The sequence below is a fragment of the Lissotriton helveticus genome, chromosome 5_1 (assembly GCF_964261635.1).
Source record: "Lissotriton helveticus chromosome 5_1, aLisHel1.1, whole genome shotgun sequence".
NCBI classification, from domain to species: domain Eukaryota; kingdom Metazoa; phylum Chordata; class Amphibia; order Caudata; family Salamandridae; genus Lissotriton; species Lissotriton helveticus.
In genome coordinates this window covers 1,923,617,550-1,923,639,234 of record NC_136065.1, presented here as the reverse complement: position 1 = coordinate 1,923,639,234, position 21,685 = coordinate 1,923,617,550, and the positions used below count along the sequence as shown (strand labels likewise).

The window sequence follows — 21,685 nt, the reverse complement described above, 5'->3', positions numbered from 1 at the left end:
GCGGAGTAGAGCTTTGGCTCTTCCACAGCTGCTGCTACTTATGCGATATGGATAATTCCTGCCAACTAATGTCGGGGTTATTTAGCGCATTGCCCCTCAGGCTGTTTTGCAAGATCGCTGGGAAACTGACTTAGGGTCTCCTCTGTCAGACGGGGACTGGACCAAAATGTGGGAAATAGCACCCAAGATATCACGAAATACTCGCTTCAGATTGACACATTTTTATGTCCTGCATAGAGCTTATCTCACACCTCAGAAACTCAGTATTTACTTTTCACCAACCACTCCCAATTGTCCGCGTTGCCATGTTGCTAAGCAGGACCTTCTTCATATGCTCTGGAGCTGTCCCCAGTTCACCTAATTCTGGATTGAAGTGGTAAACCACATGGCATAAGCCATCGACCGCACACACACACCCACACACAGTTTTTGCCTCTTGGATCTCTTCCCTGCTAAATACAGCGCCACTACTTGTTTCATTGATGTAGCCCTTGCGTTGGCTAAACGGAAAATTACTGTGAATTGGGATTGGTCCACGGGACCACGTTTGGAGGGCTGGAGGGCAGATGTTCAACGCTGGGTGACATGGGAATGAGTGACGTTACTCAGAGAGGCACTTCAAGGTAGAAGGTTTATGGACTTCCCTAGGGCATGGGGCACAGTGTTGGCCGATTTTTGGGGAGGTGGGAGTGAGTGTGATGAGGAAGGCCAAACTTGAGGATCCCCCAGCTCAGATGGTACTCCCACCCTAATCTTAAGCCTCCCACTTTGAGTTTCCCCGACTTCTTATTCTTCTTCTGGGTATCATTTTCCCAGTGCCCCTGCTAGTCCGGAGCCTTGTTGCAGGGTTCTCATTCCGCTAGGAGTGGGGTCGGTTGTCCCCTTATATTCTTTTCTATTGGTTCCATCTTTGACAGTTCTGGTTGGGGAGGTGTGACTTGAACCGCGGGATCTGAATGGACTGGGGGTTTTGTTAATTGGATTGATGTTCTTTGATTGCTGATGGTTTTGAGCATTTTCTGTAATTGTCCTATATTTGACTTTGAATCAGTCTAGTCCTTGTGCTTGCTTTTTCTTCCTTTTGTATTATATTTCAATGACGTGTTTGAATTTCGTGTCAATTGCTTTGACTACCTGGATATTTGATCCTAAATGACGTACTGTTATTGAACCTTACTGTGTCTTGCCTTAGGTGCTCAAACCAGCCATATCTGTCGTGATTGTTCTGTAAGAACACCTAGCTACTGTTTCTAATTTGATTCAATATAAATCTGTTTACAAAAAATAAATCTGCTAAGAACTGGCCAAGAAGCAGCCTCCTGAGGGCTTGCGGGCTCAGTCAACCAGAGCCAAGCTGTGCCCACTGCGTTAGTTCGTGGAATTCCGTTCCTGGACATCTGTAAGGTTGCTATGTGGGCATCCTTGTACATGTTTACCAAACATTACTACCTTGACAGCCAGTTTTGTTGTAATGGGCACCTTGCCTGTATGGTCCTCCAGGATGTTTTGGTCTGTGCAAGTTTGCAGACGCCCTTCTGGGGAGGTATTGTTTGGGTATGTATTCTAAGGTAAGGAATCTGCAGTTCGACATTTCTTCCAGATGAAGAATTTACTTACCTTCGGTAATGTCTTATCTAGTGGAGACTCTATCTAGCTGCAAATTCGTAACCGATCCTCCCTGGTTCTTCTAACTAAAAGGTTCCTGTAAGTCCATAGTATCTGCACACTGATCTATCAGCCTTCTGATGTGGGTATGTGCTTTGGGCACGGAAATAGTCTTGTAAAGAATCTTATGTTAGCGTGCTCGAAAGGCACTTATGTAGGAACTGCACACTTCACTTCAGGCACGGATGACACCAATGCGAAGCAGATCAGTGCCACTTTCTGCTGAAGTACTGCCCAAAATTTCTGGATGCATTCTGACACCTGGAAATATTCTAAGGTAAGGGATCTATGGCTAGATAGATAGAGCCTCTCCCAGATAAGGCATTACCAAAGGTTAGTGACTTGTCATTCTGTGTCTACAGTTTTATAACCCTGTGTTTTTCGTCTGTAACCACAGTTTAATACTCCTGGATTCTGTGACCACAGTTTTAATAATCTTGGGTTCTGTGTTTATAACCACAGTTTTATAATTCTGTGTGCGTGTGACACAGTTTTATCATCCCGGGGAACCATCAGTTTCAGGAGGTGGTGTCTGGATTGAGAGGTCAGGTTTTAGTTAAGAGGATCTCAAGATCGAACTGTAAGATCATGTGTGCATTAGCTACAGCTGATTTGCAATTTACTAATACATTTGGAGCTTGGCTCAGAGTTCTTCCTTTGCTTCAATGAGACAAGCTGTAGGCAGACTACTCTAGTACACATCAGCTTGTTAGTCATTGGCAGTCTCTGGTTCCTTGTGGGCGATTCTCGTTTCAGCGACAATTGCCCGTTGTATAGTAAAAAGGTTTTGAGTTGGTGGAGTTTTGCGTACTCTGATCAGTGGTAAGACGAGAGGATAGCCTCGTTCAGGTGATCTAGTTTTAGATGGGTGTGAGGAGGAGAGTTCTTTCCTGAAGACTTGCTCAGATCAGGCTTCAGATGTGAGAAGAGCAGTTACATCTCGAAGGAGTAAGTGTGGGCAAGTACTTAAGATATTTGCCCAGATTTGATGCAGCGCTTTAGTAGCATCTCTAGGGTTCTGTCTCCTAGAGTATTTGATTCCAAGTAGGCAAGCAGTTTCCCTGTCTCCCTGCCTCCCAAATATCCTTCATCTGATTCATCGCCTCCAGTGTCGCGCCTGACCTTCCCAGGTATTGTTTTTCCGCCTCTCTGAGGAAAATAATATTCAAGCGCGTTCGTCGGTAGAATTCATCGACATCGCCAGATGGTGCTCGATTGCGTTTAGTAGTACTGAACCCTGGCCTTCTTGGGTACTCCCCAACACCTAGCCGGGGAGAGCTCGCCAGATAGTATTTGTCTTCCTTGCCAGCTACCATTCCGCTTGCCTTCCTACTAACTCTTTGATGCCCTCCATGCACTTCTCTACTTCCCAACTGTTTGCCTCTTCGGGTACTTCTTGTCCATCGCCGAAGTACTGTTCACCTGCTTCGTGTAGGCTTCCTCCTCCTTGGGTACTTATTTACATACTATACTCCATTGCCGTACATACTTCTTGGATCGCTTCCTCAGCCGCTGCTCCCCATCTGAGCGGGTACCACTCATCCTCTTCTTCTGTTACTGCTCATCCTACTCATCAGGTACTACTCGCAGGCTCAAGTACTGCTTGACTACATCCTTGGATATTACCTGCTTCTCCACATTCGCCTGCCTTTGCGAGTACTATTGGCTGCTTTCGCAGGTATTGTTCACACACCTGCCCAAGTACTCCTCGGCTATTCTGGTTACATTTTACTCACATACTCCGGTACTGTGCCCCAGCCTTCCAGAGTACTGCTGACTGGCCACCTGTGGAATCCCCCCGTCACTTCTTGTGATGTTATTAGCCCACTTGGCTCGTTACCACCGACTCTGGTCACTGGCACCACTACAGCTCCCCAGGGTATAGTCAAGTGCCACTAAAAGATGTAGGGTTTAGATTCCTCTGCACAGGTGTGCAAAGTACGCGTATCACGATCCGTGCACCTGGACTCCATTTTTATGTATTTTTCCATGCTCCCTTCTCCTTTACTCTTTTTACATATCTGCATTCTGTCTTTTTATTCTTAGTGTGTCTTGCGACCCCCCCCTTCTCTTATTTATTCTTTTTTTTTCACCTTTTTTCACTGCCGAGTTGTCTTGCTTTGTGCCTTTTACAAATCTCTTTCCTCTGCCTCTGTTCTCGAGGTCTCCTCTTTTCTTTGCCATTTCTTCCTCTTTCGTTTAATTCCTTGCTCTACATTTCTCTTTCTCCTCTCCCCGTGGGACCTCGTGCTGTGTCCTTTTCTCGTTTGCTCCTCATTTTTCAACCCCCACTTTCTCAAACATGGGCTTGCTGCAGCTCAGCTCACTGCAATTGAATTATATTTTGTTTTATAGGCATTTTTCTTTAGTCAACACTTTTTGTTCTTTATGGCAGCTGTGCAAACAAGAAACTCCCACTTTGTTTATTCAGTAAGAATAAAAGTATTGGTGGTATGAATGTCTGTGTGCTCTTGTGTACATACGTGTGGTCTCCCTGCACTGTACCTCTGCTTGTAACCTGTCCAAGTGTCTCTCCACCTCTGTTAGGAAATGTTGGTTTTGTAAAGGGAATTCACTGGCTGAGCTCGTGAATGTTTGTCTAGTTTTTTTTCTCTATGTCCTTATCACTTTTTCTCTTTCATATGTCTATACGCTGCTATGTTCGTTTGTGTTTCTGTTGTTATGTCAAACCCCCATTTTGGCACTGCTGGCAAGTACAAGGTGAGCAGAGAGGCAAGGATATGGCCAGTCAGATGGGGATCCCTTAGGAGACCTCAAAACAGCCCCGATATTCGAATCAGACGGCAAAGCTTGGTTCCCTATTTTAATATGGGCTCAAAGGGAGGAATGTGAGGTGGCAGAAGTGTGCAAAGCATGTGAATCTACAATACTGCAGGTTGCAAACTGATAACTAGTATTTCCTTATCACTGTGAGTTGGCGTTGGGTATAGAGTCACCAGCGATTCCCCCGAGCCTCAGGTCTGGGGGAGGCAGTTTTCATTGCCCTTCCCTTTGGCATTATCCGTTAGCGGTACACAGACACTCCTGCACTAAAGAGGATTGTCTTGCCAGTACTGCACACGTGTGTTATTATTGGCAAGGGAGTGCTAGAATTCCCCCTTTGCTGGAGGGAACGTTTCTGAAGCACCCCAGGGAGGTGTAGTCTTTTGTGCCACCTTGCAGAAGAGGTTAGCTGTCTAGTGTTTACATTATAGACAAGGCTACTGGAATTCTGCAATTGTGCGGCTGTGGTGTTTTTCACATATTTATGGATTTGCTGCATCTATCACACATTCCATCATCTGCTGTATATATGTAGACTTTAACAAAAGCAATATGCTTCTAGCCCAAACGGTTCAAAAGTGACTAAAAATGCAGCAACATATTTTGCCGTGCAACAGAAGGCCCTTTGCAAAGGTTGATTGGTCACCTTTTTATTGCTTATTGCTATATTTGAGTGTTAAACTGGTAGTAACGAGGTGCAACCTATGCCCTGACAGTGTTAACAAGTGTAAAAATGACAAAAATGATGTAATATTGTAACCAAATGTGCAACATTATGCTGCATAATTGACCTTTTCTTGCTGCATAATTTAGTCAACCTTGCCACATAATTTGACCCACCCTGCTGCATAATTCAAGTGGCTCTGATTATAGAATGGTTTCAGAATGTTCGTTAGAATTCAGCTGACTGTTGCATACAAACAAAAGGACTGTTTTGTGTTGCAAAATCTATTAAAAAATTATTTCCAGGGTCAAATTGGGATGGTAGTCCGGGCCCTGATAAATTCTGGGTGCATGTAGGGCAGCATAGGATTCAGTGGTATTAGTAGGATTCAGTGGGGTTGGGAAGGTGTTCACTAGGTCAGGATCTTCTGGGCCACTAGACAGGTTTGCAGCCTTATCTTAAAGGCGCTTGCACCTTAATGCTGATGTATCCTGCCTCAGCCTGTCCACACCCATAATTGAGGTGTTATGTTGTCACCATCAATAGCAGTATTTAGGTCTAGGCGGAGGTGTTACTTTGATTCAGATCTAAATAGAGATGCCACATCTTTTCTGAGATTCTTGACAAGGGGCCGCATCGCACCATCAATGGGCCCCGAATACAGGTGTGGGACAGATTGGACCGGCCAAGGTCTGCAGTCCAATGGTGGCCACACCATTTGTATTTTTGCAGGTATCCTGTGGATGGCAATGATGATCCAACAGGGGCAGCAGAACAGGTTAACAAGGTGCAAACATACCCTGACAGACACCTTGCGGCTTGACTGATCTGGGGACTGCCATCGCGCGCTGCCCCGGATATACAAAGAGAGTTTCTTTTCAACCATGACTCCAAAAGGAATTTAAGAATATGTCGGTAGGAGATTTTAGTTTTAGTCAAAAATGAACATATGGATTTTGTCTATACTGTAAAAATGATTATCAATAAAGATAACAGTAGAGTTTTAATGTATTTATGAAGTGTAATAAATATGGCTGGAGAATTTGAGCATTATCTAACGCAAGAGTGGTGGCTGTTCTTGCATCCTATAGGGTACAATCTTTGTCTCCGTTTCCAACTGACCTGTCTCATTACAGTCCCTCACCTCTGAGTTTGTGGGGACCACCATAGCAGAATAAAAGATAATGCTACATTAGTGCCCTGAAGGCCAATTAGGGTTTTTAAAAATAAATAACTCTTTTATAAACCTGTTACAATTAAGTAGAAATGAGAAAGAATGGTGTGGTCACAAGATTCTAGGCTACTCAAGCTGTTTCAGAAATCAGCTTTTAGGCCCTGTTTTGAGAGTGTCTTTGTATTCTGTCTCTTAGGAAGACAAGGCCAATGGTATTCCAAGAGAGTTTGGCATCATGAGAAGATCAGGTGTTGTCCAGCGAACTGAAAGTCTTTAATACCAAAATCTGTTGGGGAGTCAAGGGGTTCATTGGGTGCAAGATATTATTATGATAGTCTGAAATTACCCTTATGGGCTCATTAAAGGACATGTGGGAAATTACTTATTCCTTATAGCTCTTTTTTTCTATGCATGCTTGCCACTCTTTTCTTGCCCCTCTGTCACTGTGCGCTTACCTCTGTCACTGTGCGCTTGCCCCTCTGTCACTGTGCGCTTGCTCCTCTGTCACTGTGCGCTTGCTCCTCTGTCACTGTGCGCTTGCTCCTCTGTCACTGTGTGCTTGCTCCTCTGTCACTGTGCGCTTGCTCCTCTGTCACTGTGCGCTTGCTCCTCTGTCACTGTTTGCTTGCCTCTATGTCACTGTGCGCTTGCCTCTCTATCACTGTGCGCCTGCCTCTCTGTCAGTTTGTGCTTGTCCCTCTCACTGTGCGCTTGCCCCTGTATCCCTGTGCGATTGCCCCTGTATCACTGTGTGCTTGCCCCTTTGTCACTGTGTACTTTAATCTCTGTCCGTGCACATGGCTCCCTGTCCTTTTGTCCATTCTTATTCCCTTGTACCTCTATCCTATGGTGCTTGCACCACTATTATGATATTCTTGCCCTCTGTCCCTGAACGCTTGCCCCTCTGTCCCTGATAATGTGCGCCTCTGCCCTTGCAAGCTTGCGCCTCTGCCCTTGCATGGTTGCGCTTGCCCCTCTCTGTCCCTAAACACTTGCGCCTCTGCTCTTGCACGGTTGTGCCTCTGCTCTTGCACGGTTGCACCTCTGCTCCTGCACGGCTGCACCTCTGCACTTGCACGCTTGCGCCTCTGCCCTTGCAAACTTGCGCCTTTCCACTTGCACTCTTGCGCCTCTGTCCCTGCACGCTTGCGCCTCTGCCCTTGCAAACTTGCACCTTTTCTCTTACACCTTTCCCATTGCACTCTTGCGCCTCTGTCCCTGCACGCTTGCGTCTCTGCCCTTGCAAACTTGCGCCTTTCCACTTGCACTCTTGCACCTCTGTCCCTGCACGCTTGCGCCTCTGCCCTTGCAAACTTGCACCTTTCCCTTGCACCTCTGTCCCTGCACGCTTGCGCCTCTGCAAACTTGCGCCTCTGCCCTTGTAAACTTGCACCTTTCCCCTTGCACCTCTGTCCCTGCACGCTTGCACCTCTGCCCTTGCAAACTTGCGCCTCTGCCCTTGCAAACTTGCACCTTTCCCCTTGCACTCTTGCGCCTCTGCCCCTGCACGCTTGCGCCTCTGCCCTTGCACTCTTGCACCTCTGTCCCTGCACCCTTGCGTCTCTGTAGCCATGCTCTTGCGCATCTGTCTCTGTGCCCCAGGATCAGTGGCTCGCTATAGAGTTGCCCTCCACATCTGGATTTAGTTTTGGGGTCCCGGGATTGTGCACGCCACGCTAGCCCGAGGCGGGCAGAGATTGGGGGAGAAGCGGCGCCGAGCGATGGTTTTTCAAGGGGTTTTCGTATTATTATTAATATTTTGTTTAAGTGAGAACAGATGTGCCTTATCTGCGTTCCTCTTCATCCGATCTGGGGCTGGGGAGGCGGGCGGACCTTGCCAGGAAACCCAACCTCTTAAGGCTTACTGCAAACCTTTCCGAAAACACTGGAAATAGTGAGGCTGGCCTCGGGAAAACAGGAGATCTGCATGTGGACCCCCTGGCGAGCTATTGTAGGGGGGGCGGGGGCACCAGAAGGGTCCCCACCCTCCAACCACCCTGACCTTCCAGAGAGTCCAGGGGCGGCTGGTGACATTTGAAAGTGGTGAGGCGTAAATACTGCACTGTGGCGAGCGCGCGCAGCGAGCAAGGCTCAACCACCTATGAGGGATTCGGGGGTTCTCCCACGAGAACATTTTGAAAAAAGAGTGGGCAAATGGTGCATTCTCAAGCACATTTGAGAAAGAGGTATCTTGGCCAATACATCTCTGGGAGTAGCCAGACAAGTCTCTTTGCACTTGCAGAGATACATCTCTCTCCCTGCATTTGCATAGGCACAGTCACCCTGCACTCATAGACCCATTAATCACCCTTCCCTGACACATCACTAAGCCAGCATTCACCCATCCACATCACTCACTCTGGACTCACACAGGCACACTGCTCACCCTGCACTCACACAGACATCCCTCACCCTTCAATGCACTGCACTCAATAGGTTTCATGTCTTTCAGCTTGTGGAGGACTGTGTTATATTCTGGAACCTGATTTAGACTGAAGAATGTCTTCCTCTTTTTGCAAGCTCGAAAACCTTTTAGAAATCCGCTCCCGTATGTTCTGCAGAAAAGAGCAGTGTCCAACTTGGGGTTATGCTCGGATAATAAATAACACCGTGAGCATCAGGTCATTCAAGAGGACTGGAAATGCTTCCACTTGCATCAAAATATGTGCTTTACCGTCTGAAGTTTGAGGACTGCAAAGCAAACTCCCTGAACTTCTGAGACTTCAGCTGAAAGTTGGGAGTCTAGCATTTTACGGCAATGACATACTCAGCGGAGTATTACGTACTACAAATAATACTGGACGTTGTTTGCCAGTACGTATTATCAGCCTCCGTCGACCGAAGGTTCCTGTTAGGGTGGTAGGGGGTGACAAGGTCGGTGTTAATGGCTGGGCCCGTTTTCCAGAAGGCGCGGTGCGCCAAGCACAGCGCCTTGAAGGCCACTCTCTGCCTCACTGGCAACCAGTGGAGACCTTTTAGAGCAGGTCTGGCTGACTGGGTGCGCGGAATTTTCAGCAGGGTGCGTGCTGCACAGTTTTGAACAACCTGCAATTTTCGGAGGGTCATCTCGGGTGCCCCCACGTATAGGGCATTGTTCGAGTCCAGGCGAGACTGGATGAGACCCTGTATCGCCACCTTTTTGGCCTCTAGGGGAAGTAGCGGGAGAACCTTCCTCAAGATTCTAAGTAGGCCAAAACAAGTGGCGGACAGTTTTGTGGCCTGGGTGGAGAAGGAGAGTTTGTTGTCCAGCCACACTCCCAGGGTCTTAACACTTTCCTTAGGGGTGGGGGGAGGGCCTAGTGTACTGGGCCACAAGGAAGTGAAAGGCACAGGAGAGGTTGGGCCTAGGAGCATGAGCTCCGTCTTTTCTCCGTTTAGTTTTAGGGAGGAGTTGGTCATCCATCCCTTAACGTCCTTTAGGCATTTTAGCAGGTCGGCTGGGGAGTGCCTGTTGTTCTCCGTGGCCAGCGAGACCACAAGCTGGGTGTCGTCGGCGTATGACACGATTTTAATGCCATATGGTTCGACAACACCCGCCAGCGGCCTCATGTACACGTTGAACAATACAGGGCTCAGGGAGGAGCCCTGTGGTACTCCGCAGCTCAGGGGTTTGCTCGAGGACACCGTCTCTCCGTCGAAGATCTGAAACGACCTCCCAGACAGAAAGGAGTCGAACCACCTTAAAGCGTCACCAGAAACTCCGATGTTATAGAGACGGTCCAGCAAGATGGTATAGCTGACCGTATCGAAGGCGGCACTTAGATCAAGGAGGATCACTGCCACTGATCCTCCCTGGTCCAGTATCCTTCTAGTTTCTTCGGTGACCGCTAACAAGGCAGTTTCCATACCATGCTTCGGTCTGAAGCCTGTCTGGGAAGTATGTAATAGAGAGTGGTCCTCCAGGAACTGGACCAGCTGCGCGTTTATATACTTCTCTAACACCTTGCTCGTCCAAGGGAGAAGTGAGATGGGGCGGTAGCTGGAGTGGTCATTTGGGTCCAGGCTGGGTTTCTTCAACAGCGCCCGTACCATGGCCTGCTTCCAAGCTGTGGGGACTGAGCAAGTGGATATGGATGTGTTTAGAAGATCCAGGATTACAGGCAGGGTGGCTTCGCTTGCCTGCATCAGGATTTCTGGAGGGGCAGGATCACAAGGAGAACCCGACTTGACTTGTCGTGCCACCTTGCTTAAAGTGTCGAGGTCCAGAGGGGGGAAGTGCTCGAGGGAAGGCTGGTCTGGGTGAAGAGGTGGTCTAGGGGAAAGTGGCTTAATCGCATCCGGGGTTGTGGCTGTAGTTGAGAAGGTAGAGTAAATTTTTAGAACTTTGTTGTGAAAAAAATCTGCAAGCTCATTGCATTGGTCCTGGGTTTTGTTAGGAAGGGGTGCCGTGTTGGCACTGGAACATTGCTTTATAATTTGAAAAATTTCTTTGGGCTTAGATTTTGCTTCTAGTATTTTCTCAGAGTAGTGGGTTGCCTGGGCCGTTCTGATCCCTTCTTTGTAGGCTTTGATCGCCTCTTTGTAGGAAGCCTTTTTATCTGGGAGGAAGTCTAAACGCCAAGCTCTCTCTCGTTGCCTGCAAAGGCGTTTTAGCTGTCTTAGAGAGTCAGAGAACCAGGGGGCTGATTTCTGTAGTCTCTTCGAGGAGGATCTACGAAGCGGGAGGATCGAGTCTAGCGAGTGGGTGATCCAACTTTCATAGTAGACGTTTGCCACATTGGGGTCTAGGCAGGGTGACGGGCGAGTGGAGTCCAGGTTATGCAGCCAGGACTCAAATGGGAGTTTTGACCAGTTCCTCCTGGTGGTGACTTGGGGCGGTAGCTGGGGGGTTTTGTGTTTGACCCAGGTAAATGGGACCAAAAAATGGTCCGACCATGGAAGGGGGATGGGTTGATCAACAGTTAGATCCAGGCAGTTACTAAATATAGGGTCAAGTAAATTGCCCTTTTCATGGGTCGGGGCTGCGACCAGTTGGGACAGTTGGAGGGCTTCCAGATCATCTAGTAATTCCTGGGCAATGTGGTCTGAGGGGGAATTAAAGTGGAGATTGAGGTCCCCTAGGATCGTGTGGTTGGAGGAAGAAAGAATTCTTTCCGCTATAATTTCTGGAAGAGACCTATGGAACACTTTTACAGGCTCAGGGGGGCGGTAGATCAGGGTGCCGGAGAAAGAGCTATTTGCATTGAACTCTATGCAGAATGCTACACTCTCGCACTCAGGGATAGTTTCTGCTGTAGTACGGCATCGGTACTGGTTCTTCAGAATGATCGCCAGACCTCCGCCTCTCCCTACCGGCCTATCCACTCTAATGATATGGTAGCCTACGTGTAAGGCTTGAACCACGTCTGGTTCAGAGTGAGCAGTGAGCCACGTTTCTGTCAGGAAAACCGCGTCTGGTTTTTGCTCCTCGAGCAGCATGGCAATCTGTAAGCTGCGTTTAGGTAAGGAGCGGCAGTTTAGCGCGTACATATGGTACGTTTGTGCCGCGGCCAACGGGGATTTGCGGAAGAAGTGTTTGCACCCCGAACATCGGGCGGGTAGTTCTGTAGGAGCAAAGATATGGGAGCACTGGGGGGTGGCAGTCCTACCTATGCTGTATAAGACCGCCGAGCTGTAGGTCATGCTCTGGGTGGGGTGGGAGCCAAGGATTGTGGCCCCGGGTCCCGGCTGGTCGCGGACGGGCGCAGACGGGCTTGCCTTAGGCGCGCCTTCGGCGCGCAAACGGCGCTCCCGCTGCGCTCGTCCGCTGCGCTTCCTGTAAATGTACATATTTAACCCAGAGGGGGGTGTGGGGGGTTGTATCCAGGTTTTTTGCCTATATCTGAAGAATTTGTGTCCAGGTTAGTAGCTCACATCTGTAGTATTTTTTGCAGGTTGTTTGCTTATATCGGAAGATTTTGTGTCCAGGTTAATAGCTCACATCTGAAGTATTATTTTCCAGGTTAGTAGCTCACATCTAGAATATTTGTATCCAGGTTGTTTGCCTACTTCTGAAGAATTTGTTTCTGGTTTAGTAGATCACATCTGGAGTATTTTTTGCAGGTTAATAACACATCTGGAGTATTTTTTCCAGGTTAGTAGCTTACATCTGGAGTTTTTTTTCCAGGTTCGTAGCTCACATCTGGAGTATTTGAGTCCAGATAAGTAGCATACATCTGATATATTTCATCTATGTCGTATTTGTGTCCAGGTTGGTAGCCACCATCTGAAGTATTTGTATCTAGGCTAGTAGGCACAGCTGCAGTGCTGTGTCCAGATTGTTTGCCAACATCTGGAGTACTTTTGTCCCGGTTACTAGGTGACTTAGCGAGCATTTGTATGGAGATTAGTTGCCCACATGTAGAGTATCTGCAGCTAGGCCACAGCTGGAAGGTCATGCGTAGGCTGGACACTGCACCTTATAAATGCTTGTTTAGAGGACAGGCTGAGGCGGCCATGATGGTACAAGGCCTGCATAGGACATGGAGTGAGAGGAAATGCTTTTCGTTCATACTTCTGAAGAATTTTATTTATTTATGCGTTTATTATATAGTGCAAACTTTACCTGAAGGTATCAAGAGTGCTTTACAATAGAACCAGTTACATTACATCAGGACTTCAGAGTACATGAGTTATATAAAAGATGACTATGAGAGATATGAAAGAGACCTTTCGCATAGTATAATAAATACAGTGTATGTATGGTACAAGAACATACGTCAGAGGGAGGCACGGGATAGCAGACATTCAAATGGCTCAAAGAAGGAAGGTGCAGGCAGTATGCTAGATGTGAATACGTCATCATGGGTATCAATAGTCTAGAGGGGGCGGATGGAAAGAGAGAGACTAGATGTTTAAATGCTGCACAAGTAAAAATAAGGCAGTGGAGGGAGGGGAGCAAGATGGGGGTCATTTAAATGCTTCACGGATATAAATAGTGTTCTGGAGGGTGAGTTCACAAACACTGAAATATCTCAGGATTACGAATACAGAAGGGAGGGGAAAGCGGAGATTAAACCTAGTGCAGGAAGGGAACCGAATTTAAGAAAGACACAGAAACGCTTCACAGTATTATAAAGTACAGTAGGGAAGCTCGTGAAGTTCCAAAAGAACTGTTGATGAGATAAAACGAGTCCTGTGATATTCTTGACTGACAGTGATTTTTATGTTACTTGTATTTGTATGGCACGCACGTCACCAGGATTGGAGTTCTAGCGCCTAGGGAAGGGGATGCTGCTGCCATGCTTGGGGGCCTATTGGAATAGCCAGGCTTTCCGTCTTTGTTGTGTGTGTTTCTGGGACTGAGCCGGCGGCTCTGATGTGTAGGGAGAGCTTGTTAAGAGCCAGGTACGAGAAGGCGCAGCTGCGACTCCGGCTCTTTGGGTGTGGGGGATAAGGGCGAGCAGCAGGCTGGCAGAGGGGGGTGTCTGGAAGCTGCCCAGGTATGCAGGGCTTGTGTGTGTTTTGAAGAGGGTGCGTCTGAATGAGGAGCCAGTGGAGGTCTTTGAGGTATGTGGAGGTCTTTGAGGTATGTGGATATGTGAATGTGTGTGGGAGTTTGAGCGTGAGTCTGGCTGATGCGTTCTAGAAAGCCTCAGCTCTCTTGGTGAGCTGTGCTGTGATGCTGCTGACGTACAGTGCGTTTCCGTAGTCCAGCCTGCTGGTGACCAGGGATTGGGGGTGGCTGTGAGGGTGTTTAGTGGAAGCCAGCTGAAGATTTTCATGAAGAGTTTAAGGTAGTGGTAGCAGGGGGAGGTGACCTTGTTAACTAGGCTGCTTGCTTATTAACCAGGCTCTTCGTACGACTGTCGATCACGATCCGTAGGTGTGTGGCTTGGTTTGACGGGATGAGTGTAGGCCTTAAATCACTAGGCCGAGGACCAGAGAGAGTAGTCACCTCGGTTTTCTCGGAGTTGCAGTTTTAGCAGTTGGTCTTTACTATTTGGCAGGAGTAAGGTGAAACACAATTGCCTTTCCCTGGGGATGGAGGCGGCCTAAGTTATTGTGGAATGATTGTGACCGGCTCATGGCAGCAGTTGTGGTGTGAGGGATGGAGGGTAAGCCTGGTCTGTTCTTGAAGCCGGCAGGTGTGAGGGCTGAACCGGCAGTCATTGTGGCGTCACTCTCAATGTTGACCAGCGCTGCCTTTCCTTTGGCAGAGTTGTGAAACAGCCCTCACTGAACCCTCTAATGACGTTTTGTGTGCTTATCCTACGTGATAAGTTGGTTTTCAAGAAGTGCAGGGGTTTTAGTGTGACATGCGGAACAGCCCTCAATTTTCAAAACATTGTGACACTGAGGGGGGAGAGTATATGTTGCATGGAGTGAGGCATAAGCAACCACAATGTTGACTGGCGGTGGAGCCTCACCTCATCTCTGATGTTGCAGCTATGTGTTGAGGACCGTTCCCTGTTCTGGAGGCCCCTTCTGGATAGTGTGCCTTTGCCAAATGCCTGTCATACCTACACGACGCGCAGAGAGAAGTACAGGGACGGCGGCCACATCTTGCCGAATGTTTGACTACAGGGAGCCGCCATCACTCCGCGCCTTTTCGAGCTTCAACTACTGTGAAACTCAGTACTACAAGTGTGTTACAGCAGCCCCAGACCACATTAGGTCTATCCTCTACCTACTAAAGTGAGGTAGGAAAGAAAGGGATCATAGGGGATCTTAAGTCCTGACGAAAGGCATACAGACCTGTGTAAGGACTAAATCCAATTGGCTGAAACATGTTGACAAATAAGCAATTAGGAAGGGGCAGGGGCAACTAAAAATTCCCCACACCACCATCCTATATTTATTTTAAACCTGACTGGCAAATCCAGGAACAAAGTATATATGCAGATATTCCTGTGCGGGTTTAAAATTCAATGTTCTGCACCAATATTTCTATGTTGGAGCCCTACAATTTTATGTTTGTATTGTCTTCCCCCTATCTTTTGCTCCAACCTAGGCGTTGGTCTGCGCAGGTGTGTTGTTTAGCAAGCCCTATGATGAAGTATGCCACAATTTGTGAGTGAGAACAGTTCTGAATAAAAAGCATGTGCCACGCAGTACAACAGCGTGATTTCAAATACTCCTACTTCTCTTTTGTGTGTGGGGATATTTGCCAAATGCCTAACATTCAACAGGAACAGCCCTGTAAAACTATGTGAAACAGGGACAGTGGATATTAGTGAGAACAATGTTCCATCGAGGTATTATTTTAAAATTGTTAAAATAGAGTTGCTCTACATTTAATAGCAGTCCAATGAACTGACCGGAAAACAACAGAATAAATCAAAACACAATATATTAAAATGATATATAATATATAACATTGCTGTAGAAAATTTGCAGTTCTTTATATAGGAGATCATATACATACTCTTACTCATAAACCAACATTGAGCTTCAGTGAAAACGAAATAGAGAAAGCAGGAGTGCGGAATTTAATAAAATATCTACTTGTCCATGGAGCAGGTTGCTTCAAAAATCTACTTGTCCTATAACAAAATCCACTTGACCCTTTTGGGCCATGTAATTTGGCGACAAATTATGGCAGAAATCTCATTATATAAGGTTTCTGGAATAGCCTCTCTGGTTATGCCTCGGCTCCTTCCATAGTAGGGTTTGAATACTAGCAATTACCTTATGTTGCCACGTTTCCGCAGATCTCCATACTGAGGCTGAGGGTAATGGTAAGCAACAGTTCCAGGGTTGCCCTTTTGAGTCTGTGCAAACCTACTAACTTACATGCTTTAAGGGTTTTCACCAACTCTTTCTCTAATCTTTTCCCATACTGAGAAAGGCTGGACGACATTTACTCCTGACAATGGCAGACATAAAACTTCTTCCAGGGTTGGGGAAAAAGTGGTTGGAGGGAAAGTGAACTTGCAAATCTACATCTGCATATTTGCTCATGCTAAAATGTAGTTCACAAATATTTTCTAGGAGTACTATTTATTGGCTTACTTCTGTAAAGTCCTGTGAATTCACGAAAGTCGTATATCTGCACTTAATGCAAGAACATGGGTGCTCTTTTGAGACTTTATTTAGTAATTGGGCCCCTAATTAGGTCTGGCGTTAACCATGACCTTTTGTGTTTTTTAAATTCTGTGTCTCTATCAGCTAGCTTCATAATGAGTGACAGCATTCTGTTCTTTCACAAGTAACATATTGACACACAGTCGTTTTGTTCAGTGCAATGAACTACTGTGGAAATGTGTGCTTTTTGAGACCAAAACAATTTTTGCTTTTGCCAATGTTTGTTATAATGGAGAGGGCCCAGCGACTCCCACACCAAGAAGGTTTTACAAAAACAATGCCAAAACAAGTCATGCATTGACAAAACCAAAAGGCTGACCAACAATTTTAGACCTACGGGCTTTACCAATGCTTGTTTATTTTTACGTTTCCCATAATCTTATTTAAACTGGTTACACTGACTTTTCATTATGAATATTTTCGGAAAATACTAGCATACATCAAAACATTTTACTAAATAATTCTGCAAAGAAATAGCACCTACAATTTTACATTAGTTTAGCGAAATGTTTTTGCATTTTTTTTGTGAACATTTAAATTTGAAAGCAAAGAATCATTAATCTTGCTTTCAAGCTTCTGCAAATATTTGCATCTAATCAAAGAGCATTCTGGGAGCAGTATACATAGCTTCATATTGCTAAACATTGAAAACTTGATTACACATTTTTATACTGGAACCACTGTCAGTAAAGTAAAGTCCACATTTGTAAAGCGCACAATCACCCGTAAGGGTCTCTAGGCGCTGGGGGCCGTCGGGAAGATTAAGCGAGCTATTGCCCAGAGTCACATGGTGCTGGGCTATCCTGCCGCCGGAGCCGGGGATCGAACCGTGGTCCCCAGATTCCAGCGTCAGTCGCCCTGGCCGCGGCGCCACACCTCTCACCTCTCCTCACCTCAGTAGTGCAGTCGGAGCTTACAACATTTACGTACAGCGCTCACCCTAAAAATAAAGGCTTCGCTTTAATGAACCATAAATATAAGTTTGAACAGCTTTACAAAATGGATACAAATATTACCTTAACTGCAGGGAATGCCTTTCCCTGGTCCATAATGTCGTACTGTAAACTGGCAACCAAAGGGTTTGTGCTGTATAGGGTTGGGCCTACTTGTCCCAAGGACAAAATGCACATGAAAACTTGTTGCCCTTGACCCCAAACAATATGTCCTGGGCATGGTGTGCATACCGATTTCACAGGCAAGTAAGAGCATTCCTTAGAAATTACAGGTGTATCAAGAATATTTCACTTATGCTCATGATTGTTGCAGATCATGAGACCAGAGTTTGTGAATCCTGTTTTGGCCCCTATATGAATGTATGGTCATCATCAGGACAAGGAAAGAGCTCCAAGATCAAGGACTTAGAAGATGTAGTATGGCCAAAAACAGGAAGTGCGCATTTTTCAATGAAGAATAAAGAAGATGAATAAGTGTAGAGGAAATGTGAATTGAACATTGGCCATGGGTAGTCGAAGCATGCTCAGCAACCATCTGTGTACAGGAGATGCTGACCGGGTGGTAAGTGTACTTGTGAATACTCAAGTGCCTGCGCCGATTCCCTATGGCCATATTGGTGCTCTTTTCCTTGTCCTGATAATGACCTGGCATTCACATTGAGGTCGAAACACCATTGACAACTCCAGTGACCTAGGGGGCCATGTTCTTGCTGCACACATACTTATACATATGTAGCGCTATTTCTTCCTTGTTTCTTCAGTGTGATCGCTATCTACCCCAAGCACTCTTTCCTCCTTCCTATCCATTTTTACTAAAGCTGCATATTTGTTTATGAATATGACGATTGATGAAAACTGGTCACTTGAAATACTTGTTTATGATAGTGTGACTTGTGATGGAATCTGCCTGCTTCCAACACCCCTTCCTTACACACCAGCCCTCCTGGCCTTTCAACTCGTATCTATTTCTATTTCTATTTATTGAGCGCGAACGAATACCCGTAGGCGTCTCGGCGCTAGACTATTCCGCTATCTTTCCCCAGATGTTGATAACTTCAGAAGATCATTGGGCAGTGTCACTGGTTAAACAGCCAGGTCTTTAATCCCTTCCGAAACTGCAGGAGTGAGGGGCTGGTTCTGATATGTTGTGGCAGGGTATTCCATATCTTAGGTGCCGCAACTGAAAAGCGGCGGTCACCCCAGGAGACCGTTTTGGAGCAGTAGCTCTGTCTGGCTGTTAAAAACATGTCAAGATGAGGTAACAAATCTAACAGAAAAAAACACACAAAAGGGAGTGCTTCAAGAGTCTAATAATTGTATCATAGAGCTTGTTCTCTTTTTTTCTCCTCCTTTCACGAAGAACGTATAATTCTTTGGTGTCTATCCCAGTATACTCTTCTTCAAAACCAAAATGACATGGGAACCGTAGTATGAAGTCTAAAAGCAATTCTCTTTATTATATTATCAATGAAACAGGCCGGCCAGCGCGTTTTGTCCCCTTAAAGGACTTCATCAGGGTTTATGTATTTCTTTGCAGCAATATCACATCGAAGTCTAAGTGTGAGGAAGTCAGTTCTCCCAGAGATTCTTGAAAAACTCGTTTTGCTCTTATATTATTGTAAAAAACAATAACTGAAGGCCATATAATAATAATGTAGCTTAATATACACACACCATTAGGTTTTGTACGCTCAGACCAGGTAGCATGATACACAATATATATATATTTATTTATTTGAGTTTTATATAGCTCTGGCTAGACCCGGAGGTATCAGAGCGCTTTACATAAGGATCCACAAAATTACAAAATTACATCAGTTACAAGTTACATCAGTTACAAGAAAACATTTCAGGAGCGTCGGAAGACAAAATAAATGGAGCTTAGAAGGGTAATGGGGTGGGGTAAAGGTGTAGAAGGGAGAAAGGATGGAGATAGGTTGGATGGAGAGTTTGCCCTAAGTCCGGCTGGGTAGGTTCCGTCCGAGGGGGAAGTCCCCAGCCCATCTCCTCTATAGCTATCAGGTAGCTCCACCGGGCATCAGTCAAGCGGCTAGGTCTCAATGAGAAAGGAATTAGAGAGCAAAGAGGAGGGATAAATGGAGCGTAAAGGAGACAGTGGGTGGAGTAAAGGGGTAGGAGGGAAAGTACGACGGACAGACGAAGTAAGGTCTGCCCAATGTCCGGCTGGGTAGGTGACTGTTGAAGGGGTGATCCACAGCCCATCTCCTCTGTAGCTATCAAGTAGCTCCACCGGGCATCGGCCAAAAAGCTAGGTGTACACAGACGGAGATAGGTTTAAGATTCTGTAGGGTAGGGTAGGCCGGAGGGGGGATGTGTTCGAGATCTGGCCTAAGTCCGTTTTTTTCTCAGAGGAGTATCACGACGTGGTAGGGAACACTGTGGCAGCCATCTTGGGGTCAGGCAAGGGATTGACAGGTAGTAACAGGGAGGGCTTAAAAACTTGCTTGCCTGAAAATCATGGTGGCCGTCATGCCCCTCATTACAGACCTAGCCTTGGGGAGCATTCATAGAAAGACCTGTGAATCGGTAGCTCCCTTGCAGAAATGAGCGCTGACTCAATCCCAAGGCAGCAGATATTACCCCGACACAGGCTATATATAGAGACTGATGGTTGATAAAAAGATCTCGATTTAGAACCAGGCGCTGACCAAAGAGTTCATGCTACCACTCCCAGATTGCACCATGTGTGTATGTGTGTGTATATATATATATATATATATATATATATATATAGATAGATATATAGATATATGTATGTATGTTTCTTGTTAGACGGAGCACTCTGCTAGATTGAAGATACCGGAGTATAATCACTTTTCGAAGACTTTCATCCTTCCAAGGTCGATAAAATGAGGCCTGATGCCTTACCTGCTGACCTAATCTTTATATTTGAGTTTTTTTATGGCACCGCCTTGTGAAAACTGAACTGCTGTATAATTATCAAATTGATTTGATTCCTTTTTCTCGTCTTTGACATTTTTTCTGTATTGTCTTACAGGTCGCAAAGAAGATCTAGCATATCTGAGCTGGAGGGATAGCACTTTTGCCATCACCGCATCAGCAAAGTGTCACCATCCTTACTGAACGCAACTGGTGAAAGTGGGAAGGACTCAACACAAGAGGGGCGCAGGATAGGATTTTGGATCACAGTCGTTATCTAAAATGGTGGCCCAGGACCCTGAGGCGGGGCCTACAACTGTGGCCTAGAATCCTGGCCCAGGATCGTGGTCCTGGTGGGATCTCTTAGTTTTTGAGCACATGTCCGTGGATCTGGGAGCCCTGTGGTTTACTCTGGATTTCTAGCCCTCATTCTTTGGATGGTCTTTTTTTTCTTTCCATGCACCAAGAGGGATGGTGGCACCTGATTGGATGAGCAGAAGGTCTTAAATTGAGGAATGTGATTATACATTTTTCTGCTTGCTCCATTTATTTGGCCCTTGTGGAGTTGGATTTTCGGGAATGGAGGGGGGCACAACTAACTGGTGATTTCACCCCCCTCCACACCCCAAATGTACAAACCTGACCCCCACCTGGATTGCACGACAGGAACTGATAAGGGGGTTCGACAAGGGCTTCTGTCGATGGCGAGTAACGGGGGCTCGTGCCCTTCGTCAGGAGGGCACATGAACGGCTACCCAGTGCCCCATTATGCCTTCTTCTTTCCGCACATGCTGGGGGGCTTGTCCCCACCTGGATCTCTGGCGGGGATTCCACACCCACTGCCGGTCAGCGGGTACAGCACCCCCTCGCCAGCCAGTAAGTAGCATGGCGCATGCGCTGCTTTGTAAGGCCCAGAGAGGCCGCTATTGTAAGTTACACCACTGTAATGAACAGGTCAGCGAGATACTAGTGCCTGAGGTTGCTGACGGGTCTGGCCATCTATACAATCGCGCATTGCATGACGCCATTGACGCCTTATGCAGTGAGGTGTCCAAAGCCCACGTTGTGCGTAGAAGTTAAGGTCGGAAGCCCAGACTATGAGTAACTCGCCCACAGCCTTACTAGCCAGCCCAGGGCTCCAGCCTCTATCTGTGGATCTGTGAAAGAAATCACAAGGCGCCAGTCTTTCTTTGGAGTTCCTGGCCTTTTGAAAGCCCAGTATTTCCCCTTAAAATGCAACTATTCTTCCTATTAAACGATATTTATCACCTAAATATATGTTGTGGAATAGTCTAACTGGCAAAAACTCACCGCCCTCCACAAAATCCGGATAGTCACATTTGATTATGTCAGTTAAAGCTGTTTAATATGCTTCTCATGCTGTTTGATGATGTTTAGTTTAATGCACCTCACACTGTATACAGGAACCAACTCTAATGCACGTCCTGGTGGTGTGGGTTAAAGCAAAGAGTAAATACATATGTTGATGCTGTGTGTTTAGGCAGCATGTACTGCAATTCTTGATGTGTGTGTTAAAGC

At 46.5% G+C, this 21,685-nt stretch overlaps 1 protein-coding gene across 4 annotated transcripts in view; it reads left to right on the top strand.

Moving 5' to 3' along the window:
• RARA (retinoic acid receptor alpha) overlaps window positions 1-21,685 on the top strand; it is a 400,739-nt gene that overhangs the window by 155,481 nt on the left and 223,573 nt on the right. For all 4 annotated transcript variants that reach the window (XM_078645522.1, XM_078645520.1, XM_078645521.1 and 1 more), the window contains exon 2: window positions 20,265-21,022. In XM_078645522.1, coding sequence (XP_078501648.1) covers window positions 20,776-21,022 — 247 coding nt within the window. In that variant the 5' untranslated portion in view covers window positions 20,265-20,775. The remainder of the gene's footprint in view (window positions 1-20,264; window positions 21,023-21,685) is intronic.